We start from the raw sequence: 13,273 nt of genomic DNA on the forward strand, positions 1-13,273 counted from the left end.
TTGGCACAGGGTCATATTACATCATATGAAAATGTTGAATAAATGGTCTCCATAACTTTTCAAATTTAATAGAAGTCTCAAAAACACCACTTCTAATTTTTTCTAAATTTAAACATAACATAGTTTGAGAGAACCAATTAAATACAGTGGGAGGATTAATTTCCTTCCAATTCAACAATATAGATCTTCTAGCCATCAGAGTTAGAAATGCAATCATTCGACGGGCAGAAGAAGATAAACGCAGTGAGTCTAACATTGGTAAACCAAAAATTGTGGTAATAGGATGAGGTTGTAAATCAATATTCAAAACCGCAGAAATAATATCAAAAATATCTTTCCAATATTTTTCCAAAAATGGACAAGACCAAAACATATGAGTTAAAGACGCAATTTCAGATTGACATCTATCACAGATAGGACTAATATGAGAGTAAAAATGAGCTAATTTATCCTTGGACATATGGGCCCTATGTATTAAATTGTATTAATGAATGTTTGGCACATATCGATGATGTATTAACTAATTGAAGAATTCTATTCCAATTCTCACTAGAAATAATAAGGTTAAGCTCTCTTTCCCTATCCTTTTTGGTCTTATAAAGGGGTTCTGAATGTATCTTCATAATTATATTATAAAGTTTTGAAATAAGCCCTTTTTGAAAAGGGTCTAATTCAAATAAACTCTCCAAAATATCTGAAGGCACAAAATTTGGAAACGTAGGGAGTACAGAACTTAAAAAATGTCTAATCTGTAAATATCTAAAAAAATGAAATCTAGGCAAGTTATATTTGTTGGATAATTGCTCAAAAGACATAAAACAATTGTCCAAAAATAAATCAGAAAATCTTAGTAATCCCTTAGTTTTCCAAGTCGAATAAGCTTGATCTATAATGGAAGGGTGGAAAAAACAATTAGATACAATAGGACTATTTAAAACGAATTGAGTCAACCCAAAAAATCTCCGAAATTGAAACCATATACGTAAAGTATGTTTAACTATCGGATTGTCAATTCGTTTTGGCAATTTAGAAAGAGCAAAAGGGAGAGAAGTCCCTAAAATAGAACCCAAAGCATAAGCTGATACAGATTTAATTTCTAAACTCACCCAACGAGGGCCGAAAGATCCACCCCCATCTTTCAACCAGCATAACAAGTATGTAATATTAACTGCCCAATAATAAAATCTGAAATTAGGTAATGCTAACCCGCCTTCCTTTTTTGTCTTCTGTAAATAAATTTTACCTAACCTGGGAATTTTATTCTGCCATATATATGAAGAAATTTTTGAATCAACATTAGTAAAAAAAGATTTCGGAAAAAAAATTGGTATCGCTTGAAAAATATATAAAAACTTAGGTAAAATAACCATCTTAATAGCATTAATCCTACCTATTAGGGATAAAGATAATGGTGACCACTTAGTAAACAAACCTTTAAACTGATCAATTAAGGGTAAACAATTAAATCTAAATAAATCTTTATGGTTTTTTGTGATTTCGATCCCTAAATAAATAAAAGAATCATTAACTAATTTAAAAGGTAAATTTCCATAAATTGGGACCTGATTATTCAAAGGAAACAATTCACTTTTATTAAGATTTAACTTATACCCAGAAAACTCACTAAATTGAGCCAGTAATGATAAAACTGCTGGGATGGATTTCTCCGGGTTAGAAATGAATAGTAATAAATCATCTGCATACAAAGATAACATGAATGTCTGTCCCACGATTAATACCCAAAATATCCTGTGATTGTCTGATGGGAATTGCCAAAGGTTCTAAGGCAATGTTAAATAGTAATGGACTAAGAGGACATCCTTGTCTAGTGCCCCGAAATAGGCGAAAAAAGGGAGATCTTTGATTATTGGTAAACACTGAGGCTACTGGAGTATGATAAATCAATTTAATCCATGATATAAATATCAGACTAAAATTAAACTTCTCCAACACATTAAATAAGTAAGGCCATTCAACTCTATCAAATGCTTTCTCCGCATCTAATGAAATCACGCATTCTGAGGTGTCATGTGAGGGAGTATAAACAATATTCAACAATCTCCTAATGTTAAAAAAAGAATAGCGATTTTTAATAAAACCGGTTTGATCTTCTGAAATAATTTTGGGTAATACCTTCTCCAATCTAGATGCCAGTAACTTGGAAAAAATCTTGGAGTCTACATTCAATAAAGATATTGGTCTATAGGAAGCACAGTCAGTAGGGTCTTTATCTTTCTTCAATATTAGAGAAATGGATGCTCTATAAAAAGATTGTGGCAAATTCCCCAATCTAATAGCTTCCTCAAAAACCTTACATAACCAAGGGGAAAGAGTAGCGGAAAAAAATTTAAAAAATTCAACTGTATAACCATCTGGACCCGGTGCTTTCCCAGAATTCATTAAAGAAATAGTCCCTTTAATTTCTACATCCGTAATAGGAGTATCCAATATTGAAAGATCATCAGATGATAATCTTGGAAAATTTAATTTCCCAAGAAAATCAGACATGGTATTATGATCTTGAGGAAATTCAGATTGATACAGGGAGGTATACAAGTCTTGAAATGCCTTATTTATCTCATCATGATTAACTGTCAAATTCCCATTCTGCTGACAAATCTTAGTGATTTGACGTTTAACCAAAGCATTCTTCAATTGACTAGCTAACAATTTACCAGATTTATCACTATGTATATAAAAATCAGATCTAGTTTTCATTAATTGATTTTCAATCGAGGATGTAAGTAATAAACTATGTTCCATTTGAAGTTCAACCCTTTGTTTGTAAAGCTCCTTACTAGGAGCAATCGAATATTTCTTAAGAAATCTCTTTAATTTTATCAACCAATAAAAGAGTTTCTGTCTTAGTACGTATCCTCAAACCAACAGAATAAGAAATGATCTGTCCACGTATATACGCTTTAAAAGTGTCCCAAAGTGTTCCGCAGAAGATATCATCTGTAGAATTAGTTGAAAAGAAGGAGTCGATCTGCTCCTCCATAAATTTTATAAAGTCTGAGTCTTGCATTAAGGTAGAGTCAAATCGCCATTGTCTGGCATTAGAAACTGTATCCGTTTAAGTAATAATGGAGCATGATCAGAGATAGCTATAATATAATATCATATAATATCATAGTTACAACCGATTACCAATGGAATAAAACAAGAGTCTACAAAAAAATAATCAATTCTCGAATAAGAGTGATAAATATGTGAGAAAAAAGAAAACTCTTTGTCTTTAGGATGCCGAAATCTCCAAACATCAAAAACTCCACTGTCAGTCAAAAAAGAGTTAATACAAGTGGCCGACTTATTAGGTAAAGTCTGAATAGTTAAAGATTTATCCATCAAAGGATTTAAACAGCAATTAAAGTCACCACCCATTATTAACATTCATTTAGATTGGGTAAAGAGGTAAATAAGGACTTAAAAAAGTCAGGAAAATCCACATTTGGAGCGTAAACATTAACCAAAGCAACCTTTTTATTACAAAGTAAACCCATAATTAACAAAAATCTACCATTCGGATCCGAAAAAATATCATGTTGAACAAATGGAATAGAGGAGTCAATAAAAATTGAAACTCCTTTTACTTTAGCGTTCGAATTTGCGTGATACTGTTGACCCCGCCAAAATCTAAAAAAACGAAATTTGTCCTCCTTCCTCACATGAGTTTCTTGTACAAAAATGATATGAGCATTAAGTCTTTGGAATACATTGAAAATCTTCTTTTGTTTAATTGGATGATTTAAACCATTAGTATTCCAAGACACAAAATTAATGGTTTGAGCCATAATTCTAAAATCAACCCTTTGGTATAGAAAGGGTTAACCAACTTGTAAACTCATGCACCCGGAACAGGAACAAAGGTAAAGAGAAGACCCGGAAGTGACGACAACACAAACATATTTGAAGTTCAAAAACAGCCCAAATGAAAAAAACTAACACAAACTGATGCAAAAAAAACAGAATTAGGAAACAGACCATCCCCCCACCCCCCAAGAAAAAGAGGAAAAGCCAAAATATGACTTAAAAAATGAAAGAGTAAGACTAATTCTACCCCCATGCCAGCTGAAGAACACTCCATATATAAAGGATATATATAAAAGAATCACCACAACTTTAAAAAATTAAAATCGCTATAATAAAAACCATATTTCTAAGTATAGTTAGTTGTAAAAAAATAAGAATATAGTCACTAAAAAAATTATAAATCGGGCTCTAGCCCAGACAAAACAAAAAATATTTAAGCTATGATAAGCGATGCATTGTAGGAAGAAGACGAAAGAAAGAAAAAAATAACGCCATCTTAAGCAAAACCAAAAATCTTTTTCAAAAAACCACCATCTTAATCAAAAAAAAATTCACCTTCAAAGAATTAAAAATATACCTTTGAAGGAACAAAGTTAATGGACAAGAATGTAGTATAATGGTTAAAGTGTGTAAGGCAAAACAATTGATATAACGAAAACACACTTTAACTTAAGTATAAAGTATAGGATGAACCTACACCCTGAATAAGGGTGATCAAAGGTTAAAAAGAAAGTAAAGGTTATGGAGCGAATCCAAGACAGTACTCACTCCATGAGCGTCTCCCGCTGAGTCATGCTTGTTGTTTCTTAAAAGAATTTCAACAGATTTGTCAGGCAAGATTTTCCCTTGAGGAAACCATGCTGACTATGGCCTATTTTATCATGTGCCTCCAAGCACCCTGAAACCACATCATTAACAATCATCTCCAACATCTTCCCAACCATCAGGTCAGACTAACTGGCCTACAATTTCCTTTATGCTGCCTCTTTCCCTTCTTGAAGAGTGGAGCAACATTTGCAATTCTCTTGTCTTACAGAACCATTCCAGAATCTCATATTTCTTGAAAGATCATGCCTCTACAATTTCTTCAGCCACTTCTTTCAGAACCTGGGGAATACACCATTTAGTCCAAGTGACATGTCTACCTTCAGACCTTTCAGTTTCCCAAGAACTTTCTCCCTAGTAATGGTAACTTCATATACTTCATGACCACTGACACCTGCAACTTCCACCATACTGCTAGTGTCTTCCACAGGGAAGATGAAGCAAAATACTTAATTGGTTCATATGCCATTTCCTTGTCTCCATTACTACCTCTCCAGCATCATTTTTTTCAGCAATCTGATATCCACTCTCGCCTCTCTTTTCACTTTTGGTATCCTCGTTAATATTATTGGCTAGCTTACTTTCATATTCCACATTTACCTTCTTTATAACTTTTTAGTTGCCTTCTGCTAGTATTTAAAAGCTTCCCAGTCCTCTAACTTTCCACTCATTTTTGTTCAAAGGAAGAAAGAATAGTAATAAATAAATAAATAAACAAACAATAAATATCGAGAACGAGGTGAAGAGTCCTTGAAATTGAGTCCATAGGTTGTGGGAGCAGTTCAGTGATGGGGCAAGTGATGTTGGTTCAAAAACCTGATGGTTGAGGGGTAATAAGTTCCTAAACCAAGTTGTGTGAGTCCTGAGGCTCCTGTATGGTAGCAGCGAGAAGAGTGCATGACCTATTGATGTACAAAAGGATCTAAACTTTGTAGATCACTCTCAGCAAATATACAGGAGACACAAGAGATTACAGATGCTGGAAAGCCCTTCAGGTGAGGAAAAGATACGTATGCACCTCTGCCAATATCATGTACTCCATTTGGTACTCCCAATATAATCTCCTCCACATTAGTTAGGGCAAGTGTAGACTAGGCAACTGATCTGCAGAGTACTTGTATTCTCTGCAACGTACCAGCCTGAGCTTCCAGTTACGTCCCACTTCACCTTCCCTTCACATTCCCACACTGTTGGCCCTAAGCCTTCTCCATTGCCTCATGTGTTCCCTTTCCTCCCACCTCCCATTTTAACCTTTCTCATACCCCCTCCAACCTCATAGCATTCATTTTATCTCCTTTACCCTCATGGTTTCATTCACCAACTACGCTACCTTCAACCCAAAGGATCTCCTCCTTCCTCATCTTCTTCCATCTGCCTTGGTGATTCTCATTATTGCTCATCAGTATCCATTACAGATAGCTTTTGTTTTACCTTTTAGCTGTCTTAAATCTTCATCATCCCACACATTCTTCCCCCCCCCCCCACCTCCACAACCCCATCTGCTTATTTGGTTTGCCTCCATCTATCATCCAGCTGCCTCTGTCTCCCAGCTCCACCTCTCCCTCTCTTGCTACATCTGCCCATCATCCTTAATTCCTCCTTGATCCAGTAATCACCTACTGGTCCCATCTCACCACCAGCCTCCTCTCCACTCTTTCTGTCTTGCTGCAGGGTCCTGATCCAAATCATGGACAATTCCTTCCCTCTACCCTCTCCCAACAGATGTTGCTTTCCTCCAGCAGACTACAAGTACAACAAGCAGTTAAGCAGGTATAACAAATGTAGATCTTCTCCAAGAGACTGCAGGTACAACAGGCAGATAAGATGGCAAGTGTTATATTGTCTGCATTTTGGTTTCCTTGCGTATGAAAAGATACATGTGTCATAAAGGAATACAAAGAATGTTCACTTGTCTGATGTCTGGGTTGGCAGGATTGTCTAGCATGTGTTCACTAGAGTTAGATGAATGAGAGGAAATCTCTTGGAACATATGGGTTCACCATGCCTGATGCAGGGAGGATACAGAGGGTCAACACCTAGAGGTCACAGTCTCAGGAAATAGAGAAGATATTTAGGACTCTGATAAAGAGCAGACATCTTCACTCAGTGGGTGGTAAAATGTGGAACCATCTTAAGTGGAAGATTGTAAAGGCAGAATACTTCAAAAGAAGGGAGTTTCCTAAACACAAAAAGCAATAAAAGGTTAAAAGAGCAGAAATATGGTATTAAGTATCAACCAAGATTATATTTATTGGTGGAGCAAGCTTGAAGGGCCAAAAGGCCTGGTGGTGCTGTGTTTTTAACGGTCCATATTAAAATCAATAACAAGAGTGTGATAGAAGCTGACAGAAACCGAAAATAATGAAGTGTAGCGGTGTGCTACACACAGCACTGAAATAACAACACGCAGTCGGTGAGTTCAGTTGCAAAAGAGATTTATTCAAACTTCGCAGCCTCACTTTAAAGCCTTCCCGTATCTGCCCTCCCCGGGTGGGAATGCTGTAGGAGGCACATATTCACAGTCCTGTCCCGCGCGCGGGCTTTTCCCCTTGCTGGTGAAGAAGGCCTGGCACCCTTTTTGGGACCGGCCTCTCTGCCGGCGCGTGCCACTTTGTGAGCTGGTTTGAGTGCACTGGGAAGTGGGTTGCCACATAACCCCCCCCACCAGAACCGGCGATACACCCCCCCAATGTCCACAGTCTGGGTCGGACTCTGTTTGGAAGGTCGGCCTCTGTGCCGTGGTGCCTGAATCTCAACCGGCTGCGCCAAGTCCACATGGGCCGGTTTGTGTCGGTCCACCGTGAAAACCTCCTCTCTCCCCCCAATGTCCAGCACGAACGTGGACCCGTTGTTTCTGATCACCGTAAACGGCCCCTCATAGGGCCGTTGTAGCGGTGTCCACCCCGTCGTACAAAAACAAACTTGCAGTTCTGCAGGTCTTTGGGTACGCAGGTCAGATTCTTCCCATGCTGTGAAGGGGCCAGGTTACCGAGCCACTCGCGTAGTCTGTCCAGGACTGCTGCAGGTTCTACCTCTTGCCCCCTTGGGGCTGGTATGAACTCTCCTGGGACAACCAGGGGTGTGCCGTACACCAACTTGGCTGACGAGGTGTGCAGATCCTCTTTGGGCACCGTGCAGATTCTGAGCAGGACCCAGGGAAGCTCATCCACCCAGTTAGGCCCTTTGAGGCGGGCCATGAGAGCCGACTTCAGGTGACGGTGGAAACGCTCCACCAGTCCATTCGACTGTGGGTGGTAGGCAGTTGTGTGGTGCAGCTGTGTCCCCAAAAGGCTGGCCATAGCTGACCACAGGCTGGAGGTGAACTGGGCGCCTCTGTCAGAGGTAATGTGGGCCAGTACACCAAAGCGAGATACCCAGGTTGCAATCAGTGCTCGGGCGCAGGATTCGGAGGTGGTGTCGGTGAGCGAGACTGCCTCTGGCCATCTTGTGAACCGGTCTACGATAGTCAGGAGGTGCCGCACTCCTCGCGACACTGGCAGGGGGCCCACAATATCCTCATGAATGTAGTCGAGACGCCAGCGGGTGGGGTGGAACTGCTGCGGCAGGGCTTTGGTGTGCTGCTGCACCTCGGCGGTTTGGCAGAGCATGCAAGTTTTGGCCCATTCACTGACCTGCTTGCAGAGTCCATGCCTGTTGGCTACCGTCCGGACGGTTGACCTGATGGAGGGGTGCGCTAAGTTGTGAATGGAGTTGAAAATGCACCACCACCAGGCTGCCAGGACGATGGGGCGGGGTTGGCCGGTGGTTATGTCACAGAGTAGGGTCCTCTCACCTGGGCCTACGGGGAGGTCCTGGAGCTGCAAACCAGAGACTGCATTTCTGTAACTAGGGATCTCCTCGTCTGTCTGCTGCGCCTCCACCAGTGTTTCACAGTCTACTCCTGGGACAGGGCTTGGATGTTAGGTCTGGAGAGAGCGTCCGCCACGACATTGTCCTTTCCCGAGATGTGCCGGACATCCATCGTGTATTCGGAGATGTAGGACAGATGGCGCTGCTGGCGGGACGACCAGGGGTCGGACGCTTTTGTGAACGCAAAGGTAAGCGGTTTGTGGTCTGTGAATGCAGTGAAGGGCCTCCTTTAAGATAATTAAAGGATTTGATAGGATTGAGGCAGGAAATATGTTCCAGATGTTGGGAGAGTCCAGTACCAGAGGGCATGGATTGAGAATAAGAAGTCAGTTATTTAAAACAGAGTTGAGGAAGAGCTTCTTCTCCCAGAGAGTTGTGGAGGTGTGGAATGCACTGCCTCAGAAGACGGTGGAGGCCAATTCTCTGGATGCTTTCAAGAAGGAGCTAGATAGATATCTGATGGATAGGGGAATCAAGGGATATGGGGACAAGGCAGGGACTGGGTATTGATAGTGAATGATCAGCCATGATCTCAGAATGGCGGTGCAGACTCGAGGGGCTGAATAGTCTACTTCTGCACCTATTGTCTATTGTCTATAAGTACCTGAAATGCCGGATTGCCAGGTATAGCACCAACAGTTCATGGTCGAAAGCACTGTATTTGAGCTCAGGTGGTCATAGGTGTTTGCTGAAGAACGCCAGGGGTTGCCAGCGCCCCTCGATGAGCTGTTCCAGCACTCCACCGACTGCTGTGTTGGATGCGTCCACTGTGAGGGTGGTAGGGACATCTGTTCTGGGGTGCACTAGCATCGCGGCGTTTGCCAAGGCTTCTTTGGTTTTAACGAAAGCGGCTGCGGACTCGTCGTCCCAGGTAATGTCCTTGCCCTTACCCGACATCAGGGCGAACAGCATGATATGGGCTGCTGAGGGGAGGAAGAGGTGCTAGAAATTCACCATACCCACGAATTCCTGTAGGCCTTTGATTGTGTTGGGTCGGGGGAAGTGGCGGACTGCATCTACCTTGGTGGGCAGAGGGGTTGCCCCGTCTTTAGTAATCCTGTGGCCAAGGAAGTCGATGGTATTCACTTAGTCGGGCATAGAATTGACGGAGGTGGGACAGATGCTCCTGACAACTACTGCTGGCTATGAGGATGTCGTCCAAATAGATGAAAGCGAAGTCCAGGTTGCGTCACACCGCGATCATTAACCGCTGGAACGTCTGTGCAGCATTCTTTAGGCCGAATGGCATGCAGAGGAACTCGAAAAGGCCGAGTGCTGTTTTGGGGACGTCGTCCGGATGCATCAAGATTTGATGGTACCCTCGGACGAGGTCTACCTTGGAGAAGATCCGTGCGCCGTGCAGGTTTGCTGCAAAATCCTGAATGTGCAGCACAAGGTAGCGGTCCGGTGTTGTAGCCTCGTTCAGCCTGCGGTAGTTGCCGCATGGTCTCCAGCCCCCTGTTGCTTTGGGCACCATGTGCAGGGGGGAGGCCCATGGGCTGTTGGACCGCTGTATGATCCCCAATTCCTCCATCCTCTTGAACTCTGACTGGTGAAGGAGGAGCTTGTCTGGGGAAAGTCTTTGTGCGCGGGCGTGGAGGGGAGGTCCCTGGGTCAGGATGTGGTGCTGTACTCCGTGTCTGGGCATGGCTGCCGTGAACTGCGGTGCCAGAACCGATGGGAAATCCGCCAGGACTCTGGTGAAGTTGTTGTCGGACAGCGTGATGGAGTCTAGGTGTGGGGCCAGCAACTGGGCTTCACCCAGGGAGAACGTTTGAAAGGTCTCGGCATGGACCAGTCTCTTCCCTTGCAGGTTGACCAGTAGGCTGTGAGCTCGCAAAAAATCCGCGCCCAGGAGCGGTTGGGCTATGGCGGCCAGTGTGAAGTTCCACGTGAACTGGCTGGAGCCAAACTGTAGCCACACCATACGGGTGTCGTAGGTCCTTACTGTGCTGCTGTTCGCAGCCCTCAGGGTGGGACCCGGTTCTCTGTTGCGGGTGTCGTAACTCGTCGGAGGTAAGACGCTGATCTCGGCTCCGGTGTCGACCAAAAAGCGGCATCCCGACTGCTTGTCCCAGACATACAGGAGGCTATCCCGATGGCCAGCTGCCATAGCCATCAGCGGCGGCTGGCCCTGGCGTTTCCCCAGAACTTGCAGGGTGGGCTACAGTGGCGGGCTTCTACACCCCACTGCTGGTGGTAGAAGCACCATTGTTCGTCGGTCTCCTCACTCCTGCCTCTGGGGTTAGTGGGCTCTGCTGCCGGGCCTGGTCTGGTCTGTTGCCGGGAGCGTGGCCTGGTGATCTGTGTGACAGATGCCCCGCTTTCCTTCTTGGCTTTCCACAGCACGTCTGCCCGGGCCGCCACCTTCCGGGGGTCACTGAAATCTGCGTCGGACAGCAGCAGGCGTATGTCCACGGTCAGCTGCTCCAGGAATGCCTGCTCAAACATGAGGCAGGGCTTGTGTCCTCCGGATAGGGACAGCATCTCGTTCATCAAAGCCGACGGTGGCCTGACTCCCAAACCATCCAGGTGCAGTAAGCGAGCAGCTCGCTTGCGCCGAGAGTCCGAAAGTCCTTATGAGCAGGGCTTTGAATTCCGTGTATTTGCCATCCTCTGGGAGCGACTGTATGAACTCCTTAACCTGGGCGGCTGTTTCCTGGTCGAGGGAGCTCACCACGTAGTAGTAACGTGTGGAATCCGCGGTTATCTGCTGAATGTGGAATTGGGCTTCTGCTTGCTGAGGTCAGGTCGCAGCATCCAGAAGCTTGGCAGTTTTAACGAAACTGGATGAACAGATGTGCTGTTGTTCATCTTCAGTCCAAATATCGTTTGGGCCGTCGGGGTCACCAATTGAAGCGGTGTGCTACACACAGCACTGCAATAATGACACGCAGTCGGTGAGTTGCAGTTGCAAAAGAGATTTATTCAAACTTCGCGGCCTCGCTTTAAAGCCTTCCTGTTCCCACCCTCCCTGGGCGGGAATGCATATTCACAGTCCTGTCCCGCACGTGGGCTTTTCCCCTTGCTGGTGAAGAAGGCCTGGCACCCTTTTTGGGACCAGCCTCAATGCCGGCGTGCACCGCTTTGTGAGTCCGTTCGAGTGCGCTGGGAAGTGGGTCGCCACAGAAGTACAATTTTTGCATTTATATTCTTGAGTTATGGCTCAAAAACAAGTCTATTACTAAATCTGGCACAGGGAAACCAACCACAGGAGAATCTCATAAATATTCATACTTTTTCCAAACATAGTAAAGACTAGTCAATGTGAAAAGTAAACCTAATTACCATTAAAAAATTGAATCACCTACATTCAATATTTTCTGGGAACTTCTGGTGAATATCTTTGTACGTTTCCAATGCCTTTTGGTAGTTACCTATATTAATAAAGTTAACCACAACATAATTACCATTTTAGGTACAGACAAATTTACAAATGTTAGAATTAACATTTTCCTAAAAATAATAAAAATTACTATCAGCATTACTTCATTTTCAAATCCTTACTTAGCATTGCTTCTCTCCTGCCATTACTGGAATTTCCTCCATTCCTGCAGCTATTGAAGGATTCAGAAACATTTTATGCATTCCCAATTTCCATGGATGACCATGAATTCCTTCCCTACACTGCTCTACTTATGGCCTTTAAAGATATTCTTTAAACCATGCTTCAGTCAATCTGTCCTGTTATCTCTCATGTACCCTACTGACAGATTTCTCATTACTTTGGGACAATATTCTATGTTGAAAGTACTCTTTCCCTCATTACTACCTCTAATTCTCAGGTTCATTCAAGTTAATTCAAAAAGTAAGTTTTTCTAGAAATTCATCGAAAATATCACTGGTACATCTTTTTCAAACAATTTTCAAACAATGTGAATAAAAATCTGATCCTTATCTTACCACTTCTTCTGTAACAGCTTGCCACCATTAGCCGCCATTTCACTTGAGTAGGTCTGTATTGAAAATATATTTAGAGGGCATTATGATTAATCACATTTGAAAAATTTAAATTATAACCATTACCTGCTCAGAGTTTTAATTGGTTTATATTTTACTTCAATTACTGTGGACTCCCTATTTTCCCAGTTTATGGCTTCCTATATAAGAGCACTGTTTTCTAGGTCTCCAAAGCTATAAATTTTGATTTTATTGAATGGACTGGTTTAAAAAAAACAATGGGGAGATATATTTCCTGCTAATTTTCCCATCTCCTAGACGCTTAAATGCTTTGCTTAATTCCTTCACTTGTTATTGAGAGCTCACTGCATATAATTAACAATTTCTTCACCTTCTTTGGGGTTATCCATGCTATTATTTTGAACAATTGCTGAAATTCTAAACAAATAAATCAGAATTCTGTTCTAATGGTTCTAAGAATAAAATCAGGATTTTCCTATATTAAAACAGCACAAGTTCAGGCCTTAAGTCACAATTCTGTGCCAAATTAATTAAGCTAATTAATTAATTCCCACCACATTAAATCCATCTCCCTGGTATTAGACATTTTAAATCCGTGAAAAAAATACCACCTATCTACTCTTTCCATTCCTATCAAAATTTTATAATTTTTTTTAAAATCAGGCCTCCCCCTCAGCCTCCACCACTCCAGAAAAAAATAACAGATGTTTGCCTAATTTCTACCCACAGAACATGGTCTGTGATTTATTTGTTTATTGAGATGCAGCGCAGAATAGGCCTTTCCAGCCCTTTGAGCCGACTGCCCAGCAATCCCCCAATTTAACCCTAGCCTAACCACGTTAGA

General features: G+C 42.4%; 1 protein-coding gene across 7 annotated transcripts in view; it reads right to left on the bottom strand.

The window, feature by feature from the left end:
* ift88 (intraflagellar transport 88 homolog) overlaps nucleotides 1-13,273 on the bottom strand; it is a 187,257-nt gene that overhangs the window by 10,865 nt on the left and 163,119 nt on the right. For all 7 annotated transcript variants that reach the window (XM_059964217.1, XM_059964216.1, XM_059964218.1 and 4 more), the window contains 2 exons: nucleotides 12,412-12,464; nucleotides 11,820-11,885 (listed from right to left, as the gene is read on the bottom strand). In XM_059964217.1, coding sequence (XP_059820200.1) covers nucleotides 11,820-11,885; nucleotides 12,412-12,464 — 119 coding nt within the window. The remainder of the gene's footprint in view (nucleotides 1-11,819; nucleotides 11,886-12,411; nucleotides 12,465-13,273) is intronic.

This window comes from Hypanus sabinus, chromosome 3 (assembly GCF_030144855.1).
Source record: "Hypanus sabinus isolate sHypSab1 chromosome 3, sHypSab1.hap1, whole genome shotgun sequence".
Lineage (NCBI taxonomy): Eukaryota > Metazoa > Chordata > Chondrichthyes > Myliobatiformes > Dasyatidae > Hypanus > Hypanus sabinus.